The following is a 23,881-nucleotide window of genomic DNA, read 5'->3' on the forward strand; positions in this document are numbered from 1 at the left end:
AGCTTATTAGCATGAACTAGCCTCTCAGCACCCGTTGCGTCCACTACAACGTAACTGTCGGCCCGCGTTCTCTCTTTTACGGCCACTGGTCCTTGCCACTTCGGTTGCAATTTGCTGCCGCCCTCACTTTGCATGACGAGGACTTGATCCCCCACTGAAAACTCCTTCCGGGTGGAGCGAAGGTTATACTTCTGTGTATAAAGCTTCTGGATTTCGCTGCTGCGCTCATCCACAACTTTTGCGACCTCACTCATTTGTTGTCTCAGCTCTTTCAAATAGACTGCCGCTGGTTGCTTAGCCCAATCGGAGGAGTCCACTCACCAGTCCACGATTTACGGAGAATGCTGAGGGGCCCATGTGGTGCGCGACCATACATAAGTTCGAACGGTGACTTCCCCGTAATGTCATGCGCCACTTCGCGATACGCCCACAGCAAGCAAGGCACGTAGCGGTTCCAATCTCTTCCGTGCGTGCCGATTACGTGGCGCAGCATACCTTTGAATGTCCCATTCCAGCGTTCCACGATGCCGTTACTCTGCGGGTGATCGGGCGTCGCGAACCTCATTTTTACGCCTAACCTATCCATGAGCTCTACCGTTAGTTTAGCCGTGAAATTTGTCCCTTGGTCGCTACATATCAGCTCAGGCGTTCCGCAGCGACTAAACACATCTATTAGAGCTTGACACGTTGCCTTGGCTGTCAATGCCCGCAGTGGAATCACTTCTGCCCACCGTGTACACAGGTCAACAACACTTAAAGCATACTTATGACCCCGCGAGGAAGCTGGCTCAAGGGGGCCTATGCAGTCAAGGTAAATTACCTCAAAAGGTGTCTGCGGTCTGTTCAAAGGCGTTATAGGCACCCGATCTGTCTTAAGCCTGCGCGCGTGAACCTGACACCCATGACAGCTCTGACAATGTTGCTTTACATCCGATCCCAATGATGGCCAATAAAAGGACGCTTTAATGCGCTTTTTCGTTTTCTTTTCTGAGAAGTGACCACCGCAAGGGCTGTCGTGTGCCAACTCTAGCACTTCGGCTCGGCGTGACTTTGGTACTACTAACTGGAGGCATTGTTTCCCGTCTAACTGCTCCCTATGATAGAGCAACTGACCGTCAATTACCATGCCGTGCGACCCGTGTTTTGCCTGGCGCCAAGCATCGGCCAGTGACTCATCTAGTTTTTGCTCCTCTGCGAAAGAACTCTCAGTGACCGGCCCAAGCCGCTCGCTGTTCTCAATAATATATTCTCCTACAGAATTCTGACTTTCTAACTGACCCTGCTCCAAACATGACGTGGAATTAGACGCCTGCGGTTCCAACGCCTGTGCGTCCTGCTCCTCCTCTCCTTTATCTTCTAACGAGGTGTTTGCCTCACCCTCGGTGTTAGGTACCTGTTGCTCACTGCTTGGTGGTTCCTCTAATGTGCGCTGCACGGCGTTAGCGCTAGGGTTAGAGCCTTGAGACACCTGCTCTTGGTCTCTCAATGGTAAATGCCGCTCCGGTGCCATCTCCTGTGTAGTGCAGCTGATTCCCATATCATGCTTCTTCAGGTCGTTCATTAGCTCTTGACGGCAGAGACGAAGGCATTCGTAATCTTCCGGTGTAAGTAGTACGGACGCACTGGTACTCAACTGATCAGTTACGGCGCAAAGTAAAGTCACACGCTGAGTAGCGCTCCCTGACGAGTGTGGAAGGCCGAGAGGCACATACATTAGGCGCGCTGTAACGCCCTGACCGAAAGCACCTGTTAGCTTTATTATGCCACTACTCTGGCCCAAAATCTCGGCAGTTACCTCCTTCGCCCTTATCACTGTTATATCCGCGCCTGAGTCAATGCGCGCGAAACAGGGCTTGTCTCCGACGAAAATTTCGATCCTCGGATCACCCATCAGTGAATTGTTCATAAAGGCAGGATACCGCGGCGGTGTGGCAGGGCTCTCAAATGACCTTTCCTTCTGGGGAGCTACGCACGCAACCTCTGCTTTCTTAGCGGCAGTGTCTCGTGAAGACTCGCAATCCCTTTGAAAGTGGCCCCTTTGTCCGCATCCAAAACATACTCCTGAGTTAGGGCTGAAGTTTCGACCAGTGGATTGTTTGGGGTGCGGCCTATAATTCTGATTTCTTACTGCAGTGCGGCGGTAATTGCTCTGCCTGCTGCCGTCGAGGCTTTCTTCAAAATTTGCGGCTAACTCCGCTATATCCTTGGGCTTCAACCAGCCCTTTACTTCCTGCTGAGTGACCAGTGAGCGGAGATCATTTGACATTAACTGCTTCAGCCTATCAGCTATCAGCAATTCCTGAAGGCTCTCAAATGACTGCACCTCTCTACTTCTGAGGTAGTATGTGAACATTGTCTCCAGGCGTGCTGTCACTTGGCTCCAAGACTCATCTGCCTCTCTTTTAATTTCTAGAAACATTCGGCGGTACTCACTTGGAGTCATCCGCATTTCCTTTAAAACTTTAGATTTTAGATCTCGGTACGCCATTACCCCAGCCTCCGATTGATTGGCAACAAATGTCCGCATCTTGTCACTTAAGAATGGCAATATAACAGTGCCCTGCACTTCCTCAGGTATGCTCAACGCCGCAAAAAGAGCGTCCACATTCTTGAACCAGGCGGGGATCATTGGCTCATTAGTGGGCATGGGCGCAAGGACTGCTTTCAACTCTTTCGCGTACCATGCAATACCGCTATGCCGGTTACAGATTTCCGGCTCCTCTGAAGAGGCACGCGACGACCTCATCTTCTCCAGCTCAAGCTTGAGCTTTAATGCTTCTATCTCAAGCATCAACTCGCGCGTGCGATCCGATCGATTTACACTGTCACCTTCCATAACATTTCCCTCTGAATCCGACATCTCCCAGAGTGTGCCTGAACGCAAGTGCATTCAGTAAAAAGGGCCCCGAGAGAGCACAAAGCGAGCCTCACCTTGCCGTGATGCGTCGCCCGGTGTCGCTGTCAGTTGTAGCTGCGTCAGTCCCGTCTCTGACGCTTGTCGTTACGAAGTCGCTCGATGCTCACGGTGCTCCACCGGACCACCCTCGCCGTTGCGTCAGTCCCTCACGTCGACGTCTCTTGCCGCTCTCCTCCCGATGCAGGACACCGCAGCGCCTCGTGTCGCTCAACGAAGTCGTTCGGCTTCGCCCTTGTTCGCTGACACCTAGCGCTCACGTGTCGCTCGACTCCTGGCTCCAAAGTTGACCGGCAGGCTCGGACTGTCAGTACTGCTTCAGGCAGCTCACCAGCAGGTCCCAATAGCAGCGAGCGTCTTGACAGCTTCGCCGGGCTTCAGCACCTTCCTCACTGCGGGCTCTCCGATCCTAGGGTCGACAGCGCCAGTTAATTTCCTTTCCCTACTATCCTCTGCTAGCTTCAACACTAGCTAAGGAGGGAAGGTGTTTGAGGTTCGAATCGGCGCCCCTCGATGACTCGAGTGCACGGTGGCAGCGCGAAGGAAGAGCCGTTGTCCAGTGAAGAGACGCTTTATTGCCACGCTCAGGCGTCTGCCCGGGTCCAAGCCCGAACCTCCGCTCTCCTCTCACATCCAAAACAGCCTCTTTTCAACCTTCAGTTAGACAAAGAGTCCCTCAACAAACCAATCACACTTGGGGGTTGGCATCACCACAACCAATGGCACAAACACTTTCATGATAGACACGGCATTGGTCTAACGTACGATACAATCTACAACACGCGAGAGGATAGGTTCACTGCGCAACACGTGTCATCTCACTCTCCCCTACGTTATAGTCTGAGCATGCCCCTGACGTCCGCCAGCGCCGAAAGCTCGGCTCTGGCTCAACAGGCCCGCGTACCAACGTCTCTTTCAAGAAGCCGCCACAAAGCAGCGCGAATCTTCCCAGGCCCTGGCCACTGGCGAAATGTGTACGCGATAGTGCGTTGCACGCCAGTCTAATGACACTCGGTCATTACATGCAGCTGGGGGCCGGTTCACCTGAACGCTCCGAGTTCCGTAATTACGACCAGACAGCGATTGTACACAAAGACATCCCCCGGTCGCATCCGGCCAAGCGGTCGCAAGACCAATAGACCGATCTCACCAGACCATCTGCGCATGCGCGAGTTTCCGACAGTGGCACTGCCGCCATCTTAGTTGTAGTTCTCGGAGCGCTGCTGGTGCGGCTGCTTGCTGCGTGCTTCAGGTATATTGCCGTTTTGCACCAATCCTCGACACGCAAGATGATTGAACGCGGTGGAAAACTGTGTCCGCACCTCCAATGTATGTTATTTTATTTGAGGTTAAACTGCATCCTAGCGCTAAAATAAAAAAAGAACAGTTGATAGTGCTTACATGTGACGAGGTCGTCTCGTTGGGTTGATCAGCTTGGGTCGTTTTGCTGAATAAATATTAGTAATAAAAAAAAAGAAATCACGTTCCCGTCGTAATGAGAGCAAATATCTTCTTCAGTGAACGCAACACACGCAAGCGACACAAGCTACAGTATCCGGGAAAAAAGACTTGCCTAAACTGTGTAGAGCTGTCTGCTACACGACAACAGGAGAAAAAAAAAAGCCGAAGGGACGAAAAACAGAAGCTTATTGCGCTTTTTTTTTTGTCGAGGTGACTGTTTTCTTGTAGACTGTGTTGTCAACGCAAGACTTCGATCACAGTAATAAGTTAAACGTGAATGAAAAAAACTGTCGCCGTGAAGCAGGTTAGAGGCGCGTCCGCTGAACGGTGACTGGCCGCTCATGCCGTTTGCCAAAGGTTAACATCACAAAAAACTCGTGAATGGCATAATATTTCCTGCTGTACAAGGAATGGATGAGTCAGTAAGAGATTTTGGCGACACACGCAATGCGGCGGACAAGCAGTAGCTCGCTCCGGCTGGCGGCGGAGGCCTCAGCCGGTGGCTCGGCGCCGGTATCGTCGCTAGGCCTACCGCTTCGAAACGGCAGTGTACGGTTAATAGCCCACGCTCATAAAGAAGTTCAGCTTTGATACCGCTGTTGCCCGCTTTATGATGCGTTCACAATAATATCGCATATTGAAAGGAATTGGGAAATCCCGGCGGCGGAGTTGGGTGCGATGCCGGCACGGCCGAGTTTTCGCCGTGCGCTCCACGGCGCGAGCTGTACACAGCATGCAGTTATAATCTTGGTCTCGTTCATGCTAGACGCTTGACAGTCGTCATCGCATTTGGTGAGAGGTCGGTTTAGGTCTCCCTATAAAAGCGATCTCTGTTGAGCCCGGAAAGGACGTTGTATCCAATCTGTCGCCGCTGGCGGCGATCGCCCAGGCAAGGGGATCGAGCTCGCGTTATATGAACTTTTGCTGTCGCCGATCGGTCCATCGTTCGCGCAGCAAGGTTGTTATGACGCAATAGGGCACTGAAAAACCACGATGCATCATGCACAGGGAGTTCACAAACACGTTGAACAAGAAAGTGCGCGGTAGTTGCGTCTCTGTCCGACTTCGTTGACTGTCGCACACATTCCTGTCGGAACTTGAAATCCCTCGAGAACACGTAAAATCCGAGTCCTTTTGCTTCAAGCTCCTGTTGTAGCATCCCAGCACACAGCACGTCAACCCAACCATCGCAAATCATTCAAATAAGGCCGCTAATGCAGCTCGCCAATGCACCAGCTGTAGGCAGCTGAACGTACCGAGTACTACAAGTACCGGCATGCACTGCGGCAGCGGTGGCGTAGCGCAACTCGCGGTGAGATCGGTTTTGCGGCGCCGACACGTGTTTCTTGTTAGCAGCAGGTTCTCGGAACGGCAGCGCAGGTAAACGCTCAAAGGGGTGCATGCGGATGCTAAACAATAACTGAAACCAGTCTCGCGTCGTCCCACCGTCGTGACGGGTCTTCCCGTTCAGCTTGTATCTCCTCCCTTTTGTTACAAGCAAGGAGGCGGCTTTGGCGGCCCTGCGCTTTGACGGCGTCACCACAGAGTCGCCTTTCTTTCCCAGAGCGGGGCCTTCCGTGTCTGCTCTTTGCGGCGCCGACACGCGGGGATCTCTCTGCGCTGCGCAGAGTTTGTACACTGAACCACACAACAACACGCCGACTCTGCATGCCTCAGACTGACTGCATGCCTGCATGCCTCAGACTGACTGTCATGGTTTACACGATCAAAGGCTTTTTCCATATCTAATTGCATCATTGCCACTCTGCTCTCGAACACATCACAACTCTCCAACACACTCCTTGCGACATGAACATTGGTGTTTATTGTACGTCCTTTTATTCCACAAGTTTGATGTGGTCCAACTAATGATTTTATCACCCTCTGCAACCTACTGGCGAGAACCTTCATGAACACTTTATAATCTACATTGGCTAAGCTGATCGGTCGATAAGACTTCACGGACAATAACTTTATAGGGTCTTCGGTCTTCGGTATTAGTATTACGTGCGTCTTTCGAAATGAAGACGGAAGCTCCTTTAATCTTAAAGCCTCTGTGTATACACGATGTAAGGCTACAGATATTACGCTTCTAAATGTCTTATACATTGCTGCTCCCAATCCATCGGGTCCAGGTGCTTTGCCAACAGACAACTCGTCGATAGCTTTTTCTATCTCGGAAATATTTATCGGCATTTCCAATTGTTCTCTTTCGCTATCGGAAAGCTTTGGTATCAAACGCAGAAACTCAGTCTCCAACCCTTTATCAGCTTTCACTTCTTGGCCAAGCAAGCCATGAAAGTATTCAACGAATGCCCGCTCAATAGCTTCACCTTCTCGTTCAATTCCCTTACTAGTTGTTATCGCTTTAATTTCGTTGCGCTTGGCGTACCTCTTTTCGTCTCCTAGAGCACGCTTTGTAGGCGTTTCGCCAAGAAATAGTTTTTCTGCACGCGCTCTTATCATCGCCCCTCTGTATTTTTCAATGTCTATCGCCTCCAATTGATTCTTTAACTGCCTTATTTCTTTTGTGTACTTTCCAGGTATTTTACTTTCTAGACTCATTGCAAAGTCTAACTGACATTGCAATTCTTTTTCTTTTTCCTTTTCACTTCTATACAGCAGACTCGATCTTTCAATGGCCCTCATCTTTGTTATTTCCTTAAATCGCTCCCAGGCTTCGATTGCATTTACTTGGGGCTCAGCTAACATTTTATTAATGCTGTCCTGTACACCTTCTACAAACACTTCGTCTTTTAAAATTTTATCATTTAATTTCCATACGTCCCAGTTAAAGCTCGTCCTCTTTTGTTTATGCCCTATAGTGAACATCACTAAGCTATGGTCACTGAAAGATACACTTTTTACTTCATAATTCGAACATATTCGTATTAAATCTATTGACACATAGGCTCTGTCAAGCCTTGCATGGCTTTCGTGCTGAAAGTGTGTATAGTGCTCCCCTGCAGATAGTACTACACCTACATCTTCAAGATTACAATCTTGTGCAATTGTGTTGAGTAGCATTGCACTTTGATCTTTTACAGTTGTCTTTTTTACTCTGTCTTGAGGGTTACAAACACAATTAAAATCTCCAAGCATAATGACAGTCCTGTCGCATCTAACAAAAGACTTCAGACTCTCGAAAAAATCTCTACGTTCACCCTCTTTGTTGGGCGCGTACACACAGACAACACGCCAGTTTTTCTTATTATATGTAATATCACATACTATAAATCTCCCAGTACTAGACACAATTACAGTCTCTTCTACAATACCAAGAGAATTTCTCAGTAGTAGTGCACAACCAGCAGGCATTCCAACAGAATGAGACACACACACATTGTACCGCGCTCTAAATGGGGAGACCATGCGGTCGGTCTGATCCTGACTTTCTACTTTCGTTTCCTGAATGGCAACAACATCGAGATCATGCTCAAGCATCAATCGACTTAATTGATACTGCCGTCGTCTAGCAGCAAGGCCCCTAACGTTGAGAGTAGCAACTCTTAATTGTGTCTCGACGTTAATAGCCATTAGGTCATAACTGGCCATCCCGGCCGCATGATCCTCACCTCTGGTTCTCTTTCATCACCATCAGGTCCACGGTTCCATGTAGCCTCACAGGCCCCCGTTCTTTTGGTCTTCAAAGTAAAGCGCCGCGTATCATTCCCGCAGCACTTAAGGCACACGTCATTAATGTGCTCCATTTGTTGAGGTACGATGCCGGGTCAATAACTTGTATCTATTGGTCCTAACCCCCGCCTTACGGGGGCTGTTGATTTGGAGGCGACCCCGTTGAAGGCATCTGCAGCTGTTGTAACTGCTGCTGCTGATGATGACTTGTCTGTCGCTGTTGAAGAGTCTGCTGCTTCGGCAGTGGTTGCTGTTGCTGTGTCTGTACTTGATGAACTGTCTGCTGTTGCTGAGCCTGTTCTTGCTGCTGTTGGAGTTGGGTCGGCGGCTGGGTCTCGGCTATGCGACGTTCACTTAGGACGTTAGGTGTCGGTCTTCGGCGCACATTAATCGCCTTAGCCGGCGGTTCCTCGGAAGCTTTCATTACATTCACCTTCTTCCCTTCCGCCTCCTCCCTTGTCCTCTTGTTAGTGCTAGACGTGTCCATGTTTTCTGGCATTTCTTCCTTCGTTTCAGGCGTCGTTGCACCTTGAGTACTCCTCGTAGGTTGGGCTTCATTCGCAGGTCCTTTGTCTTTGCTACCAGTTGAAGCAGCACTCAGGGGGCGTGAAGAAAGGGGCGTTAACCTGGGTGTTGATTCCTCCCGACGTCCTCCAGTGAGCTCTTCTGCCTCGACCTCGTCCATGTGGTGCTCAGATAGTTCTTCGCTCCCCACGGGCCCGGTCACACTTGCGTATGTCCTCGAACACCCGCTCTCGTCATGCCCAAAACGCCGACACACTGCGCACCGCGGGGCCCGGCACTCCCTCCTAATATGGCCTGTGCCTCGGCAACGCAGGCATAGCGGTGCTCTTCCCGCTACGACAACGAGCGTGAGGTCTCCTGCAATCCGTAACTGATGTGGGAGTCGTCTACCGTGAGGCCTGGTTTGAGTTTGAGGCTCACCGCACGCGTCGATGAACCTTTGTCTGTGCAGCCATACACGCGCCAGTGTTCTCGCACTATTTCATTCACCTTGCCATAAGGTGCCAACGCTGCTCGCACGTCGTCATCAGGAACGTTATACAGTAGCCAATGAATCTTCAGTCTCGTATCCTGGTGGCTTGGGTCTATAGCGATACAGCGCTGGTTCTTCACCGCTATGTCACCAGCAGCAAGCATTTTCTTCTTGCCCTCAGCGCTCTTGAATGTGATGGCCCAAACATGATTCATTTGGTACGCCCCCAAGGCAGCCACCTCGGGGAGCAAAGCCAAACGAATAAGTGCGTCCCTGAAATCCTCGACGCGGTACGGCCGCGCCCTGATATCGGCGTGCAAAAAAACTGTATGCAGCGTTGCATCACCTGATGGCAGCCGGGGCAAAATAATCTGATATTCCTGTGACGATTCGTCCATGTTCCTGGTACCGCGTCCCTGCTGGGCCGCTGATGCCGCTCCGATATCGTCGGAGCTCATTCCGCCCACGTCCGTACACTACGGTGACCGGAAGTGGAATCCCTAGACCATGCCGGAGAGCGAGGATGAATGAAGCACGCCTCCTGCTCATTCGACTGCAAGCGCAAAAATATCGAATCGACACGCTCAAATAAAGAATAAATAAAAAGCGAATAAAAAATATTTCCGACACCGGGAATCGAACCCGGGCCTCCTGGGTGAGAGCCAGGTATCCTAGCCACTAGACCATGCCGGAGAGCGAGGATGAGTGAAGCACGCCTCCTGCTCATTTGACCGCAAGCGCAAAAATATCGAATCGACACGCTCAAATAAAGAATAAATAAAAAGCGAATAAAAAAAATATTTCCGACACCGGGAATCGAACCCGGGCCTCCTGGGTGAGAGCCAGGTATCCTAGCCAAAAAAAAAAAAAAAAAAAAAAAAACTAGACCATGCCGGAGAGCGAGGATGAGTGAAGCACGCCTCCTGCTCATTTGACCGGAAGCGCAAAAATATCGAATCGACACGCTCAAATAAAGAATAAATAAAAAGCGAAAAAAAATATTTCCGACACCGGGAATCGAACCCGGGCCTCCTGGGTGAGAGCCAGGTATCCTAGCCACTAGACCATGCCGGAGAGCGAGGATGAATGAAGCACGCCTCCTGCTCATTCGACCGCAAGCGCAAAAATATCGAATCGCACGCTTAAATAAAGAATAAATAAAAAGCGAAAAAAATATTTCCGACACCGGGAATCGAACCCGGGCCTCCTGGGTGAGAGCCAGGTATCCTAGCCACTAGACCATGCCGGATTTTTTTTTTCTTTATTGCCTGCATGCATAACAAAGGAATACATATGTACATGCTAAAACATGTCAACCACACTTTGGCTAACATTACATTATTAAAATCTCTTAAGTTTCACTAACTCATCAAGAATCTCCACCCACACGGGTGGTTCACTCTGCGCACGATATATTTCCCGAATATACGCAATACTTTCGATGAAGTTGACTCTCGTCGAACGGGCATCCACATCAACATGTCTAACTGCCATTCTCGTTTTCCACAGACTGTGGAGGCCAAGGAGCATAAACATATCGTACGGAACTCCCCCCGCATTATCTGTTGGTAAAAAACGAATTCCCAAAGGCGTAATCGGTAGTTCTTTTTTAAGGGTCCGCTGTAAGACGTCCCAGTGGAAGATTGCATCCCAGCAGTCGATGAAAGCATGTTCGATGGTTTCTGGTTTGTTGCAAAGCAAGCAGTTTACAGTCCATGGAACATCTATGCCTTTTTCATCCAGCCATGTTTTTACGGGTAGCGTGTTTGTATGTAGCTTGAAGAAAAACGTTTTTTGAGAAGGTCTAATTGGCATCTTTTAACCCGTTTCAATACATCGTCTCCGTGGCCTCCCCAGTTTACAGATCTGTACAAAGGTATCGGCAACATTGAATCAACTAAATCTCTGTACAGTGTTTTTCTTGTCACAGAACAGAAATACTCCATTGAAAAGCGAGTGTACAAAAAACGGAAAGAATCAACCACTTCACGCAAATAGCCAGTGACGCTTCCTCCGTCATATCTGCGGAAGTTACAAGAAATTGCGGCAGTGCTTTCCCCAATCTAACTTGAATCACTGTGCGCAGAAAATCGTTTGTCTGCTCACGCAAAAAAAGAAAACGAGACACAATTTGTCTGATAAAGAAATGTGACAGACCTAGCCCACCACTGCGGACGGAACGAAACAAATTGGTTCTGCTTGCCCTCTCCCAACTTGAAGCCCATATGAATACGGCAAAAACACGGTGCATTTTTTGCACATTTGAACGACACATAGATAGGATTTGCAAGACGTACCACACTTTCGCCATTAAGAAAATATTACACACGGTGGCGCGTCCAAACATTGATAATGGCGCCCCTGCCAAGCCTTTGTTTTTCCCTCATTCTCTCTGCCTCGTCACGCCAATACTGCTTACTGTCCTTATAGTGCTCGAGGGGCACACCCAAGTACTTAGCCGGCGTTGTTGACCACCGGACGTTTGCAAAATGAGCCGGTGTATTGTCCCAGTGACCGTGCCAAATCCCGAGGCTCTTCTCCCAATTTATCTGAGCTCCAATTGCTCACAGTATGTCTTTACGAGGCTTACAGCTTCAAGAACGCTGTCGCAATCCTCGCAGAAAACCGCGATGTCGTCAGCGTATGCCAGTATTTTAACTTCAGCACGTTGTAATTTGAAACCTCGGATGTTTTCATTGCGCATCACTGCTAAACAAAAGGGCTCGAGATATAGCGCGAAAAGCAATGGGCTTAGAGGACACCCTTGTCTGAGGGAAGACATCACTGAAAGCTTTGCGCTGAGAGACTTGTTAATTATAATCTGTGTAGTACATTGGTCATAGGCCATTCTCACGCCATCTAAATTATTTTTCCAACATTCACGTACTCTAAAATAAGAAAAAGAACATCGTGGGATACGCGGTCGAAGGCTTTCGCCAGGTCAAGCTGCAACAAAGCAACGCGTCCAGCGAAAGCATCGCAACACTCCAGAACACTTCGTGCTACGTGTGTGTTTGTAGCAATCGTGCGACCTTTAATACCGCAAGTTTGGTGCGGGCCGACTAGTTCAGTTACGACTGCTTGAAGTCTCTTTGCCAACACCTTCATGAATATCTTGTAATCGGTATTTGTAAGGCTGATTGGCCTGTAACCACCCACCGATAAGAGCGTCTTGTGGTCATCTGTTTTAGGTATTAAAACCATGTGCGCACTCCTGAAAGACAGTGGCACCCGTTGCTTTTCGTATGCCTCCGCGTATACATGCTGCAATACTTTAGCAAGCCAAGGTGCAAATGCCTTGTAGAAAGCAGCTCCTAATCCATCGGGACCTGGCGACTTGCCTGCAGGAAGTTCTTCGATTGCGCGTTCTATTTCCCGCACGCTTATCGGTTCCTCCAGACTAGCTTTGACCTCGTCATCGACACGTGGCATGAAATTTAAAAACCGTGCTTCATATTCATCTCCCGCATGGATTGGGACCCCGAACAATTGGCGGTAATGTTCTATGAAGGCCTGTTCTATCATATTCTTGTCAGAAGTAACACCATCACGATAAGTGATCTGTCCTATCTCATTTTTTCTCGCATACCGCTTTTCATCAGCAAGAGCGCGTTTGTTCGGCGTTCCATCAGCCCATAGTCTTTCCGCACGTGCCCTAATAACTGCTGCTCTATATTTTTCTCTGTCAATGGCTTCCATCTCGCTTTTTATTTTTCTAATTTCTTCGCGATACTTTCCCGGCTGCGCACTATCCATTGAAATAAGGAAATCGAGTTCCTTCTGGAGCTCGTTTTCTCATTTTTTCATTATAGCGTCTAGTGGTGCCTATCTCAATCGCAGCCATCTTCACGTGGACCTTAAAGTCTTCCCATGCTTCCGCGTAATGTAAAAACTTATTTCTTAACAAGTTTCTAATCTGGCTGGTAACATCATTCACAAACTTCTCATCATCCAAGTGTTTTTCGTTAAACTTCCACATCGCCCAATCAAACCGCAGTTTTTTGGGCTTGGTACCCAGTGTAAACCATACTATGCTATGGTCGCTAAAAGACACCGGCTGTACAACATAGCTATCGCAAAAAGGCACTAGATCTAACGAGATATATGCTCTGTCGAGTCTTGCCTGGCTATCTCGCTGATAGTGCGTAAATGGCGGCTGCAATGTACTGGCCATAAGGCGACCTACATCTTCTAGGTTGTAATCGCTTATTAAAGTGTTTAAGAACACTGCACTCCTGTCACGAGCGGTAGTACGTTTAGCGCGATCTTCTGCATAACACACACAGTTAAAATCACCCAGAAAAATGATCTGTCTGTCGCATTGAAGGTACCGTTCGACATCCGTGAAGGAAACTTCCCTTTCGTTTATGTCATTTGGCGCATACAAACAGATAAGCCTCCATTGTGATCCGCTAAAATGGAAGTCGAGGACTATCAGTCTTCCGTTTTCGTTCACAGTGACGGCCTCTTCACTTATACCAATGCCTCTTCGAACCAAGACAGCGCAGCCACCAGACGTGCCGACAGCGTGACAGATGCATACGTTGTAATATGTTTTAAAGGGCATTACCATTTTGTTTGTTTGCTCCTCACTTTCAACTTTCGTCTCTTGTATGGCGATAATATCAAGGTCCTTTTCAACGCATAGACGGCTCAGCTGGTACTGCCTCCGCCTTGCTGCGAGGCCGCGCACATTAATAGTAGCAACTCTAATTCCCCTCTCCAAATTCATTGCTAATACTTGAAAGAATTAAACACAACACATAACAGCACATAATCACACGTAGCACCGTTAACTCTACTCATAGTTATGTCAACAAGTGTTCATTACGGCCAGAGCAGCTGGTTTTCTAAACAAATGCAGTCCACAGCGTACCTTTCTCGAGGAGCCGCTGTCCACGCCATTCCTTCGGTAATGGTTAGCACTCGAGGGCGCGCCCGAGTGCTTTCGCAGGAACAAGTCTCTCAGTCTACTTAGGTGTCGTTTCCGCCGTTCTCTTGTCCGGCGGGATATTCGGCGAGGGCCGTATTGAGAACCGACGCATTCCCGCCGCCTTTTGCGGTGGTTCCTCGCTGTTCATTGCGTCGGTCTTCGTGCCGTCGTTCGTTGACTCCTCTCGCGTCCTCTTCCCTATCGAGCCTCCAGCCTTGCTTACGTCCATAGGTTCGGTGCCAGCTGATTCCGAGATGTCGGGCGCTGTCTTCGTCGCTGTGTCCTTTTTTTGGGCGTCGATGGTCGAGTCCTTGTTCACATGCCTTGAAGGTCCTCCTGGCCCACGCGCTGCTCCGGCCGTTTGTCCCTGCGGTTTCGCCGATTCCGTCGCAGAGGCTTTCGCCTCCTTGACGCTTCCGGCTGAGGCTTCCTCAGCTTCCACTTCATCCATAAGAAGTTCAGCGTTTTCGTCTGCGGCCGTTGGCACTGCCACGTTTGCGTACGTCCTCACGCACTGCGACTCTTCATGGCCGTGACGGCGACAACGTGTGCAGCGCGAGACGCGGCAGTCGCGCCGGATGTGTCCTGTGTTGCGGCACCGAAGGCAGAGTGGTGCTCTTCCAGGAATAACTACTAGGGCTTCCTCACCTGCTATGCGTAGCAGATGGGGTACGTCATCCGCCCCCAGGCCCTTCCTCGGCACCAGGGTGACCAGTCGAGTCGAAGAGCTTTTATCCTGAAGGCCGAACACACGCCACTTTTCCCTCGCCACGTCGGTGACTCGGCCGTAGGGTGCCAGGGCTTCACGAATGTCTTCATCCGGCACGGTATGCAGCATCCAATGTAGCTTCAGGTGCAGTGCTTGATTGCCGGGGTCAATGACGATGCACCGGCTGTCCTTCACATTCACTTCTTTAATTCTTTCATTGCGTCACAACTTTTGAACGTTACGGCCCAAACGTGACTCATTCGATACGCCCCCAGGGCAACCACGTCCGTCAGCAATTTCATGCTTGACAGCATATCACGGAAATGTTCCACCCTGTATGGCCTTGCACGTACATCGGCGTGTAAAAATAACGTATTAATAACGAGTCGCCCTGTCGGTAGTTGAGGCAGAAGTACCTGGTAATCCGGATCCTCGTTGGCAAAAAACCTTGAACCGCGGCCCTGCTGGGCCGCTGAAGCCGCTCCTACGGAGCTCATGTCAGACACGTCCGCACCCTACGGTGGCCGGAAGTAGACCACTAGACCATGCCGGAGAGCGAGGATGAGTGAAGCACGCCTCCTGCTCATTTGACCGCAAGCGCAAAAATATCGAATCGACACGCTCAAATAAAGAATAAATAAAAAGCGAAAAAAAATATTTCCGACACCGGGAATCGAACCCGGGCCTCCTGGGTGAGAGCCAGGTATCCTAGCCACTAGACCATGCCGGAGAGCGAGCGTGAGTGAAGCACGCCTCCTGCTCATTTGACCGCAAGCGCAAAAATATCGAATCGACACGCTCAAATAAAGAATAAATAAAAAGCGAATAAAAAATATTTCCGACACCGGGAATCGAACCCGGGCCTCCTGGGTGAGAGCCAGGTATCCTAGCCACTAGACCATGCCGGAGAGCGAGGATGAGTGAAGCACGCCTCCTGTTCATTTGACCGCAAGCGCAAAAATATCGAATCGACACGCTCAAATAAAGAATAAATAAAAAGCGAATAAAAAATATTTCCGACACCGGGAATCGAACCCGGGCCTCCTGGGTGAGAGCCGGGTATCCTAGCCACTAGACCATGCCGGAGAGCGAGGATGAGTGAAGCACGCCTCCTGCTCATTTGACCGCAAGCGCAAAAATATCGAATCGACACGCTCAAATAAAGAATAAATAAAAAGCGAATAAAAAATATTTCCGACACCGGGAATCGAACCCGGGCCTCCTGGGTGAGAGCCAGGTATCCTAGCCACTAGACCATGCCGGAGAGCGAGGATGAGTGAAGCACGCCTCCTGTTCATTTGACCGCAAGCGCAAAAATATCGAATCGACACGCTCAAATAAAGAATAAATAAAAAGCGAATAAAAAATATTTCCGACACCGGGAATCGAACCCGGGCCTCCTGGGTGAGAGCCAGGTATCCTAGCCACTAGACCATGCCGGAGAGCGAGGATGAGTGAAGCACGCCTCCTGCTCATTTGACCGCAAGCGCAAAAATATCGAATCGACACGCTCAAATAAAGAATAAATAGAAAGCGAATAAAAAATATTTCCGACACCGGGAATCGAACCCGGGCCTCCTGGGTGAGAGCCAGGTATCCTAGCCACTAGACCATGCCGGAGAGCGAGGATGAGTGAAGCACGCCTCCTGCTCATTTGACCGCAAGCGCAAAAATATCGAATCGACACGCTCAAATAAAGAATAAATAAAAAGCGAATAAAAAATATTTCCGACACCGGGAATCGAACCCGGGTCTCCTGGGTGAGAGCCAGGTATCCTAGCCACTAGACCATGCCGGAGAGCGAGGATGAGTGAAGCACGCCTCCTGCTCATTTGACCGCAAGCGCAAAAATATCGAATCGACACGCTCAAATAAAGAATAAATAAAAAGCGAATAAAAAATATTTCCGACACCGGGAATCGAACCCGGGCCTCCTGGGTGAGAGCCAGGTATCCTAGCCACTAGACCATGCCGGAGAGCGAGGATGAGTGAAGCACGCCTCCTGCTCATTTGACCGCAAGCGCAAAAATATCGAATCGACACGCTCAAATAAAGAATAAATAAAAAGCGAAAAAAAATATTTCCGACACCGGGAATCGAACCCGGGCCTCCTGGGTGAGAGCCAGGTATCCTAGCCACTAGACCATGCCGGAGAGCGAGGATGAGTGAAGCACGCCTCCTGTTCATTTGACCGCAAGCGCAAAAATATCGAATCGACACGCTCAAATAAAGAATAAATAAAAAGCGAATAAAAAATATTTCCGACACCGGGAATCGAACCCGGGCCTCCTGGGTGAGAGCCAGGTATCCTAGCCACTAGACCATGCCGGAGAGCGAGGATGAATGAAGCACGCCTCCTGCTCATTCGACCGCAAGCGCAAAAATATTCAATCGACACGCTCAAATAAAGAATAAATAAAAAGCTAATAAAAAATATTTCCGACACCGGGAATCGAACCCAGGCCTCCTGGGTGAGAGCCAGGTATCCTAGCCACTAGACCATGCCGGATTTTTTTTTTCTTTATTCAGAACGAGGTACATCGTGTACACACACAAAAAAAAACCAGGTGTAGTTTGACAAGAAGTATTTAACAATGCATTAAAACCGCCAATCACACTTTGTTTGGCTTAAATTGTTTAAAAGCGCTTTAGTGCTACAAGTTCATTCAGTACAGGGAGCCATTCCGGCTGTTCTTCTCGTGCATTGTATGCATCTCTTATGTAAGCTATACTTTCAATGAAGTATTCTCTGACAGAACGGGCATTCGCGTCAACATGCCGAAATGCCATGCATGATTTCCAAATAGCGTGCATACTTAACAGCATAAACATGTCGTACGGTATGCCACTGTCACTGTGAACCGGTAGGAAACGGATTCCATGGGGTGTCAAAGGTAAGTCTTTTTTTAAAGTTCGTTGTAGGATGTCCCAATGAAACGTAGCATCCAAACAGTCCAAAAAAATGTGATCGACACTCTCTGGTTTGCGGCATAGGAGACAATTAACAGACCAGGGAACAAATAAGTCCCTTTCCTGCAGCCATGGTTTTACGGGAAGTGTACCAGTGTGTAGCTGAAAGAAAAAGGTCTTTGCTGATGGCCGTACCACCATTATTTTAACCCTTTTAAGAACGTCTTTTCCCTGGCCTTTTTCATACATCGCACGATACATCGGCACAGGCAGCATTACATCAATAAGGTCTTTATATAATTGTCTTTTTGTCACCACACCAAGGTACTGTAAAGAAAAACGTACTTTTAGTATGTTAAAAGCCGAAACAGCTTCGTTGAGATAACCATGAATGCCGCTACGCCCAGCACAACAAGTGGATACAACAAATTCGGGTAGATAACAGCATAATCTAACTTGTAGCATAGTACGTAAGAAAGGATGGCTCTGATCTCGCAGAAACATAAACCTGGAAACAATCTGCCTTAGAAATAAGTGGGCTAATCCCAACCCACCGGCTTTCACTGACCGGAAAAGATTTGTACGGCTCGTGCGTTCCCACGTGGAGGCCCAAACAAAAGTGGCAAAAATTCTGTGTATCTTCTGTACACTTGAGCGGTTCATGCACAGCACCTGAAGTACATACCAAATTTTGGCTGCTAAGAATAAGTTGCAAACTGTTGACCTCGCGAATATTGATAGGTTTTTTCCTCCCCACTTGTTCGCTTTCTCCCTTAATTTTTCTGTCTCGTCGTTCCAGTATGCACTGGGATCATTATATTTCTGCAGTGGCACACCGAGGTACTTCGTCGGCACGGAGCTCCACTTAACCTTTTCGAAAAATTCAGGCTTTTCGTCCCAGGTACCATGCCAAAAAGCTGCACTCTTATCCCAGTTTAAGGCACTGCCTGACCACTTGCAGTACTTGTCTGCTACACTGACTGCTTCACTAATACTCCCTCTGTCTTTACAAAAAACAGCGATGTCATCTGCGTAGGACAGTACTTTGACCTCAGCCATCATTAACCTAAAACCATGTATCTTGTCGCTATTGATTATGCTCAAACAAAAGGGCTCCAAGTAGATAGCAAATAACAAGGGGGAAATCGGGCAACCCTGACGGGCACTCCTTGCAATTTGAAAGTTTGCAGTGACTTCCTTGTTAATTACGATGCTAGCAAAACAATTCCTATACGACATCTTCACCCCTTCTAAAATAACATCTCCTACATTTACATGTTTCAATATTGAAAAAAGTACATCATGCATAACACGGTCAAAAGCCTTTTCCAAGTCCAGTTGCAACATTGCTACTTGGCTGTCCCATGCATCGCAACACTCAAGTATGCTCCTCGCAGTGTGGATATTGGTTCCTATTGTTCGGCCCTTAATTCCGCATGTTTGGTGCGGTCCTACGATTAACCGTATTACGCTTTGCAGTCTCTTGGCGAGTACCTTCATAAAAACCTTATAATCAGTGTTAGTGAGGCTTATGGGACGATAAGCACTCACTGACAAGAGCTTCACTGGATCTTCACTTTTGGGTATGAGTACAATATGTGACCTTCGAAAGGACGGCGGCATTTCCTTTACCTCGTAAGCCTCCGCTACGAGGCGTAACAGGAGCTCCGACAGCTCATCTTTGAATGCTTTGTAAAAAGCTGTGCCTAGTCCATCCGGGCCGGGCGTTTTCCCTTCACTTAATTCATTAATGGCCCTTTCAATTTCCCCAACTGATATTGGCTCTTCGAGGCGGGCGGTGGTTTCCTTATCTAGTGTCGGCATTATTGACAAAAACTCGCTGTCCAAGGCTGCTTCTCTGTTACCGCTGCCCCCAAGAAGTCCTTTATAATAATCCAAAAACGCGCTTTCTATCATCTGTTTGTCCGTGGTAGTCACTCCTCCGTATTTAATCTGTTTTATTTCTTTACGCGAGGCGTAGCTCTTTTCTTCGCTCAGCGAGCGTTTCGTCGGTGTTTCCCCCAGCCAAAGGTGTTCTGCGCGTGCACGTATGACTGCTCCTCTGTATTTTTCAGTGTCCATTATCTCAAGCTGGTTCTTGACCTCTCTTATCTCTTTAGTTAAAGTGCCTGGTCGCGTGCTTTCGACTGACAACAAGAATTCTAGCTGACCTTGTAGTTCTTTTTGCTTTCTTTTTTCATTGTAGCGTAACATGGAAGACCTTTCAATTGCAGCAATTTTAACTTCTTCCTTGAACTGTTCCCATGCAGCGACCATTCGCCCCGACTCAGACGAGCGCACTTTTTCAATAAGTACTTTTACCTTATCCACAAAGATTTCATCACTAAGTAATTTATTGTTCAGTTTCCACAGTTTCCAAGAAAAGGTTGATCTTTTCTTCTTCACTCCCAGAGAAAACATTACGGCACTGTGATCACTGAAAGCTACTGGTTTGTGCTCGTAACTGTTGCATAGCGGCACGAGTACATCTGATACGTATGCTCTATCTAAACGGGAATGGCAATCGCGCTGGAAATGCGTAAACCTAGCGCCACTTCCAATTTGCAATACGTTTCCTACATCTTCAAAACCCCCCTCTTGCATAAGCTCTGACAGCAACAAAGCACTTTGATCACGAACGGATAGTCTTTTGCTTCTATCTTCTCTGAAGCACACGCAATTAAAATCCCCCAGAATTATCACGTTTCTTTCGGATTTTAAATACCGTTCGACACTTGCAAAAAAGGATAACCGCTCAGTTATACTATTCGGTGCATATACGCAAATGATGCGCCATTTTTTACCAAAACCGTGAAAATCGCACAAAACGAGACGGCCGTCATCGCTAGCATGAACATACTCTTCAACAAATCCTAAAGAGTTCCGCAGAAAGAGAGCACACCCTCCAGAGGTGCCAACAGAATGACATATGCAAACATTATAGCGGGACCGAAAAGGTTCGACCATGCGGTCCGTTTGTTCTTGACTTTCGACCTTCGTTTCCTGTACCGCTATGATATCGAGGTCGTCCTCTAGGAAAAGACGACTAACCTGATATTGCTTTCGTTTAGATCGAAGTCCGCGCACATTTAAAGTTGCGATACGCAACGTAGTTATGGGCTGTGAAGGCCGCGGGCAAGATACGGACCGCATGGTTCTTACCTCGCCGATTGACACATCCCTGGCTTCCCCCGTTGAAGTTGTAGATAGGCACGTACAAGGCGGGTACTTCCCACACGCGTCACATAATGATGAAGCCATATTCGCTATGTCCTTGAGCGCCTATGGATTTAGGTCCCTCGTTGACTGTCTTCCCCCGTGGCTACGAGGGTGGCTTCGGTGGCGGACGTGTGCCCGCAGCGATGTTCGGCTTGAACCTCAAGCTGGGTCGCCTGAGCGTTGCCGCTTTCGTTGCCGGCTCACCTCCTGTTGTCCTCTCTGGTTCTGCGTCCTCGTTGCTGACATCTTCAAGCGTTCGCTTTGCGCTTGTCCCCGCTCTTGTGACGTCCATATCTTCAGGTTGTCCAGTCGGCGACCCAATACCTTGCTCATTTTCGTTGTCGCTTTGGTCCCGCGGTATAGAGCTCACGCTGTTGGTCTGTTGACCCGTTTGTTCAGCCTGAGCCGCTTCGCTTCCTTCGTCCTTCGGGCCCTTAGAAAGGGGCGAGAATACGGGACCCCGATTTCTGCTTTCCGCTGCTTCTTCTGCATCAGCTTGGTCCATTATGTGCTCCGTGAGATGGTCGCCAGCCACAGGCCCGGCCACACTGGCGTATGTTTGGGCACACTCGCTGTCTTCGTGACCATAGCGTCTGCACCGACCACACCGGGGTATGCGACAGTCCCGGCGTATATGTCCCGTTCGTCGACATCGTAAGCAAAGCGGTGCTCGTCCTGGCACAACCAAAAGCGTTGTTATGCCGCCCACTCGGAGCTGGTGTGGTAGGTCTTCGACTGTCAAGCCCGCTTTTAATTGCAGGGTGACAGTCCTGGTCGAGGTTCCTTTATCGGCGATACCTTGGACGCGCCAACGTTCCTTTGATACTTCTGTCACTCTTCGACAGTTTGCGAGTGCGGTGCGCACATCTTCATCCGGTACATTATGCAGAAGCCAATAAAGCTTTAGCCGGACATCCTGCTTGTTCGGGTCGATAACGAGGCAGCGCCTTTCCTTTATCTTTACGTCTCCAAGTGCTAGCATCTTTTTCGTGGCTTGCGCCGTACTGAAAGTCACGGCCCAGACGTGGTTCATCTGGAAAGCGCCTAAGGCGAGTACCTCAGGCAACATACCCAGACTAACCAAAGTGTCACCGACGTCTTCAACACGATACGGCCTTGCCTTGATATCTCCGTGTAGAAAAACAGTATTCATAACACACGCACCTGTAGGCAACTGCGGCAAAACGACTTCGTAACCCTGTTCATCTTCGGCGACAATCCTGTTTCCGCGACCCATCTGGGCCGCTGTATCCGCCCCTACGGAGCGCATGATGCACACGTCCGTACACAGCAGTGGCCGGAAGTGAAATCCACTAGACCATGCCGGAGAGTGAGGATGAGTGAAGCACGCCTCCTGCTCATTCGACCGCAAGCGCAAAAATATCGAATCGACACGCTCAAATAAAGAATAAATAAAAAGCGAATAAAAAAATATTTCCGACACCGGGAATCAAACCCAGGCCTCCTGGGTGAGAGCCAGGTATCCTAGCCACTAGACCATGCCGGAGAGCGAGGATGAGTGAAGCACGCCTCCTGCTCATTCGACCGCAAGCGCAAAAATATCGAATCGACACGCTCAAATAAAGAATAAATAAAAAGCGAATAAAAAAAAATATTTCCGACACCGGGAATCGAACCCGGGCCTCCTGGGTGAGAGCCAGGTATCCTAGCCACTAGACCATGCCGGAGAGCGAGGATGAGTGAAGCACGCCTCCTGCTCATTCGACCGCAAGCGCAAAATATCGAATCGACACGCTCAAATAAAGAATAAATAAAAAGCGAATAAAAAAAATATTTCCGACACCGGGAATCGAACCCGGGCCTCCTGGGTGAGAGCCAGGTATCCTAGCCACTAGACCATGCCGGAGAGCGAGGATGAGTGAAGCACGCCTCCTGCTCATTCGACCGCAAGCGCAAAAATATCGAATCGACACGCTCAAATAAAGAATAAATAAAAAGCGAATAAAAAAATATTTCCGACACCGGGAATTGAACCCAGGCCTCCTGGGTGAGAGCCAGGTATCCTAGCCACTAGACCATGCCGGAGAGCGAGGGTGAGTGAAGCACGCCTCCTGCTCATTCGACCGCAAGCGCAAAAATATCGAATCGACACGCTTAAGTAAAGAATAAATAAAAAGCAAAAAAAAATATTTCCGACACCGGGAATCGAACCCGGGCCTCCTGGGTGAGAGCCAGGTATCCTAGCCACTAGACCATGCCGGAGAGCGAGGATGTGTGAAGCACGCCTCCTGCTCATTCTACCGCAAGCGCAAAAATATCGAATCGACACGCTTAAATAAAGAATAAATAAAAAGCGAATAAAAAAATACTTCCGACACCGGGAATCGAACCCGGGCCTCCTGGGTGAGAGCCAGGTATCCTAGCCACTAGACCATGCCGGAGAGCGAGGATGAGTGAAGCACGCCTCTTGCTCATTCGACCGCAAGCGCAAAAATATCGAATCGACACGCTCAAATAAAGAATAAATAAAAAGCGAATAAAAAAAAATATTTCCGACACCGGGAATCGAACCCGGGCCTCCTGGGTGAGAGCCAGGTATCCTAGCCACTAGACCATGCCGGATTTTTTTTTGATAACCTTTTATTCAGAAATAAAGCAATACATTGGTATAAAAACCACATTGGTCTACTCGACCATTGTGATGGATTAAAAACATTTCATTTTCACCAATTCATCAAATACCTCCATACAATCTGGAGGTTCATCCAATGTTCGAAATGTGTCGCGCACATACATTGCACATTCAATAAAGTTTTCCCGTGCCGATTTGGCTTTAGAATCCATATGCCTCACGGCCATGCGTGTGATCCAGAGGCTGTAAAGCCCCAATAACATTATCATGTCGTATGGAACACCACACTCATTCTGCACTGAAAGATAACGTATTCCATGTGATGTTATCGGTAGCTCTTTCTTCAGGGTTCTTTGTAACACATCCCAAAAAAATATTGGATCCCAGCAGTCAATGAATGTGTGTTCGATCGTCTCCGGTTTGTTACACAGGGTGCAGTTTGTCGTCCACGGTATAAATATGCCTTTGTCTTTAAGCCATGTTTTCACAGGCAATGTGTTCGTGTGTAC

At 48.8% G+C, this 23,881-nt stretch overlaps 1 protein-coding gene, 22 non-coding genes and 2 pseudogenes across 23 annotated transcripts; all 25 read right to left on the reverse strand.

The window, feature by feature from the left end:
• Positions 1 to 7,714: 7,714 nt before the first annotated feature.
• Positions 7,715 to 9,498, reverse strand: LOC119388910 (uncharacterized; annotated as a pseudogene).
• Positions 9,499 to 9,629: 131 nt separating this feature from the next.
• Trnae-cuc (transfer RNA glutamic acid (anticodon CUC)) lies at positions 9,630 to 9,701 on the reverse strand. Its single transcript has one exon. It is a non-coding gene; the product is annotated as a tRNA-Glu (tRNA).
• A 108-nt stretch (positions 9,702 to 9,809) lies between these two features.
• Trnae-cuc (transfer RNA glutamic acid (anticodon CUC)) lies at positions 9,810 to 9,905 on the reverse strand. The gene has a single exon. It is a non-coding gene; the product is annotated as a tRNA-Glu (tRNA).
• A 105-nt stretch (positions 9,906 to 10,010) lies between these two features.
• On the reverse strand, positions 10,011 to 10,082 carry Trnae-cuc (transfer RNA glutamic acid (anticodon CUC)). Its single transcript has one exon. It is a non-coding gene; the product is annotated as a tRNA-Glu (tRNA).
• A 103-nt stretch (positions 10,083 to 10,185) lies between these two features.
• Trnae-cuc (transfer RNA glutamic acid (anticodon CUC)) lies at positions 10,186 to 10,257 on the reverse strand. Its single transcript has one exon. It is a non-coding gene; the product is annotated as a tRNA-Glu (tRNA).
• Positions 10,258 to 10,349: 92 nt separating this feature from the next.
• Positions 10,350 to 11,355, reverse strand: LOC125758401 (uncharacterized; annotated as a pseudogene).
• A 3,953-nt stretch (positions 11,356 to 15,308) lies between these two features.
• Trnae-cuc (transfer RNA glutamic acid (anticodon CUC)) lies at positions 15,309 to 15,380 on the reverse strand. The gene has a single exon. It is a non-coding gene; the product is annotated as a tRNA-Glu (tRNA).
• A 106-nt stretch (positions 15,381 to 15,486) lies between these two features.
• Trnae-cuc (transfer RNA glutamic acid (anticodon CUC)) lies at positions 15,487 to 15,558 on the reverse strand. Its single transcript has one exon. It is a non-coding gene; the product is annotated as a tRNA-Glu (tRNA).
• A 106-nt stretch (positions 15,559 to 15,664) lies between these two features.
• Positions 15,665 to 15,736, reverse strand: Trnae-cuc (transfer RNA glutamic acid (anticodon CUC)). Its single transcript has one exon. It is a non-coding gene; the product is annotated as a tRNA-Glu (tRNA).
• A 106-nt stretch (positions 15,737 to 15,842) lies between these two features.
• Positions 15,843 to 15,914, reverse strand: Trnae-cuc (transfer RNA glutamic acid (anticodon CUC)). The gene has a single exon. It is a non-coding gene; the product is annotated as a tRNA-Glu (tRNA).
• Positions 15,915 to 16,020: 106 nt separating this feature from the next.
• Trnae-cuc (transfer RNA glutamic acid (anticodon CUC)) lies at positions 16,021 to 16,092 on the reverse strand. The gene has a single exon. It is a non-coding gene; the product is annotated as a tRNA-Glu (tRNA).
• A 106-nt stretch (positions 16,093 to 16,198) lies between these two features.
• On the reverse strand, positions 16,199 to 16,270 carry Trnae-cuc (transfer RNA glutamic acid (anticodon CUC)). Its single transcript has one exon. It is a non-coding gene; the product is annotated as a tRNA-Glu (tRNA).
• Positions 16,271 to 16,376: 106 nt separating this feature from the next.
• Trnae-cuc (transfer RNA glutamic acid (anticodon CUC)) lies at positions 16,377 to 16,448 on the reverse strand. Its single transcript has one exon. It is a non-coding gene; the product is annotated as a tRNA-Glu (tRNA).
• A 106-nt stretch (positions 16,449 to 16,554) lies between these two features.
• Positions 16,555 to 16,626, reverse strand: Trnae-cuc (transfer RNA glutamic acid (anticodon CUC)). Its single transcript has one exon. It is a non-coding gene; the product is annotated as a tRNA-Glu (tRNA).
• Positions 16,627 to 16,731: 105 nt separating this feature from the next.
• Positions 16,732 to 16,803, reverse strand: Trnae-cuc (transfer RNA glutamic acid (anticodon CUC)). Its single transcript has one exon. It is a non-coding gene; the product is annotated as a tRNA-Glu (tRNA).
• A 106-nt stretch (positions 16,804 to 16,909) lies between these two features.
• Trnae-cuc (transfer RNA glutamic acid (anticodon CUC)) lies at positions 16,910 to 16,981 on the reverse strand. Its single transcript has one exon. It is a non-coding gene; the product is annotated as a tRNA-Glu (tRNA).
• A 106-nt stretch (positions 16,982 to 17,087) lies between these two features.
• Positions 17,088 to 17,159, reverse strand: Trnae-cuc (transfer RNA glutamic acid (anticodon CUC)). The gene has a single exon. It is a non-coding gene; the product is annotated as a tRNA-Glu (tRNA).
• A 128-nt stretch (positions 17,160 to 17,287) lies between these two features.
• On the reverse strand, positions 17,288 to 18,619 carry LOC125758269 (uncharacterized). Its single transcript, XM_049415294.1, has one exon. It carries the CDS (start codon positions 18,617 to 18,619, stop codon positions 17,288 to 17,290), a length of 1,332 nt encoding a protein of 443 aa, XP_049271251.1.
• Positions 18,620 to 22,214: 3,595 nt separating this feature from the next.
• Positions 22,215 to 22,286, reverse strand: Trnae-cuc (transfer RNA glutamic acid (anticodon CUC)). Its single transcript has one exon. It is a non-coding gene; the product is annotated as a tRNA-Glu (tRNA).
• Positions 22,287 to 22,395: 109 nt separating this feature from the next.
• Positions 22,396 to 22,467, reverse strand: Trnae-cuc (transfer RNA glutamic acid (anticodon CUC)). Its single transcript has one exon. It is a non-coding gene; the product is annotated as a tRNA-Glu (tRNA).
• A 107-nt stretch (positions 22,468 to 22,574) lies between these two features.
• Trnae-cuc (transfer RNA glutamic acid (anticodon CUC)) lies at positions 22,575 to 22,646 on the reverse strand. The gene has a single exon. It is a non-coding gene; the product is annotated as a tRNA-Glu (tRNA).
• Positions 22,647 to 22,753: 107 nt separating this feature from the next.
• On the reverse strand, positions 22,754 to 22,825 carry Trnae-cuc (transfer RNA glutamic acid (anticodon CUC)). Its single transcript has one exon. It is a non-coding gene; the product is annotated as a tRNA-Glu (tRNA).
• Positions 22,826 to 22,930: 105 nt separating this feature from the next.
• Trnae-cuc (transfer RNA glutamic acid (anticodon CUC)) lies at positions 22,931 to 23,002 on the reverse strand. The gene has a single exon. It is a non-coding gene; the product is annotated as a tRNA-Glu (tRNA).
• A 107-nt stretch (positions 23,003 to 23,109) lies between these two features.
• Positions 23,110 to 23,181, reverse strand: Trnae-cuc (transfer RNA glutamic acid (anticodon CUC)). The gene has a single exon. It is a non-coding gene; the product is annotated as a tRNA-Glu (tRNA).
• Positions 23,182 to 23,290: 109 nt separating this feature from the next.
• Trnae-cuc (transfer RNA glutamic acid (anticodon CUC)) lies at positions 23,291 to 23,362 on the reverse strand. The gene has a single exon. It is a non-coding gene; the product is annotated as a tRNA-Glu (tRNA).
• Between the last annotated feature and the right edge of the window lie 519 nt (positions 23,363 to 23,881).

The sequence above is a fragment of the Rhipicephalus sanguineus genome, chromosome 4 (genome assembly GCF_013339695.2).
Source record: "Rhipicephalus sanguineus isolate Rsan-2018 chromosome 4, BIME_Rsan_1.4, whole genome shotgun sequence".
Lineage (NCBI taxonomy): Eukaryota > Metazoa > Arthropoda > Arachnida > Ixodida > Ixodidae > Rhipicephalus > Rhipicephalus sanguineus.

Coding starts and splice junctions, on each gene's coding strand:
- LOC125758269 (XM_049415294.1), bottom strand. CDS start 18,619: ATGGCTGAGGTCAAAGTACTGTCCTACGCAGATGACATCGCTGTTTTT.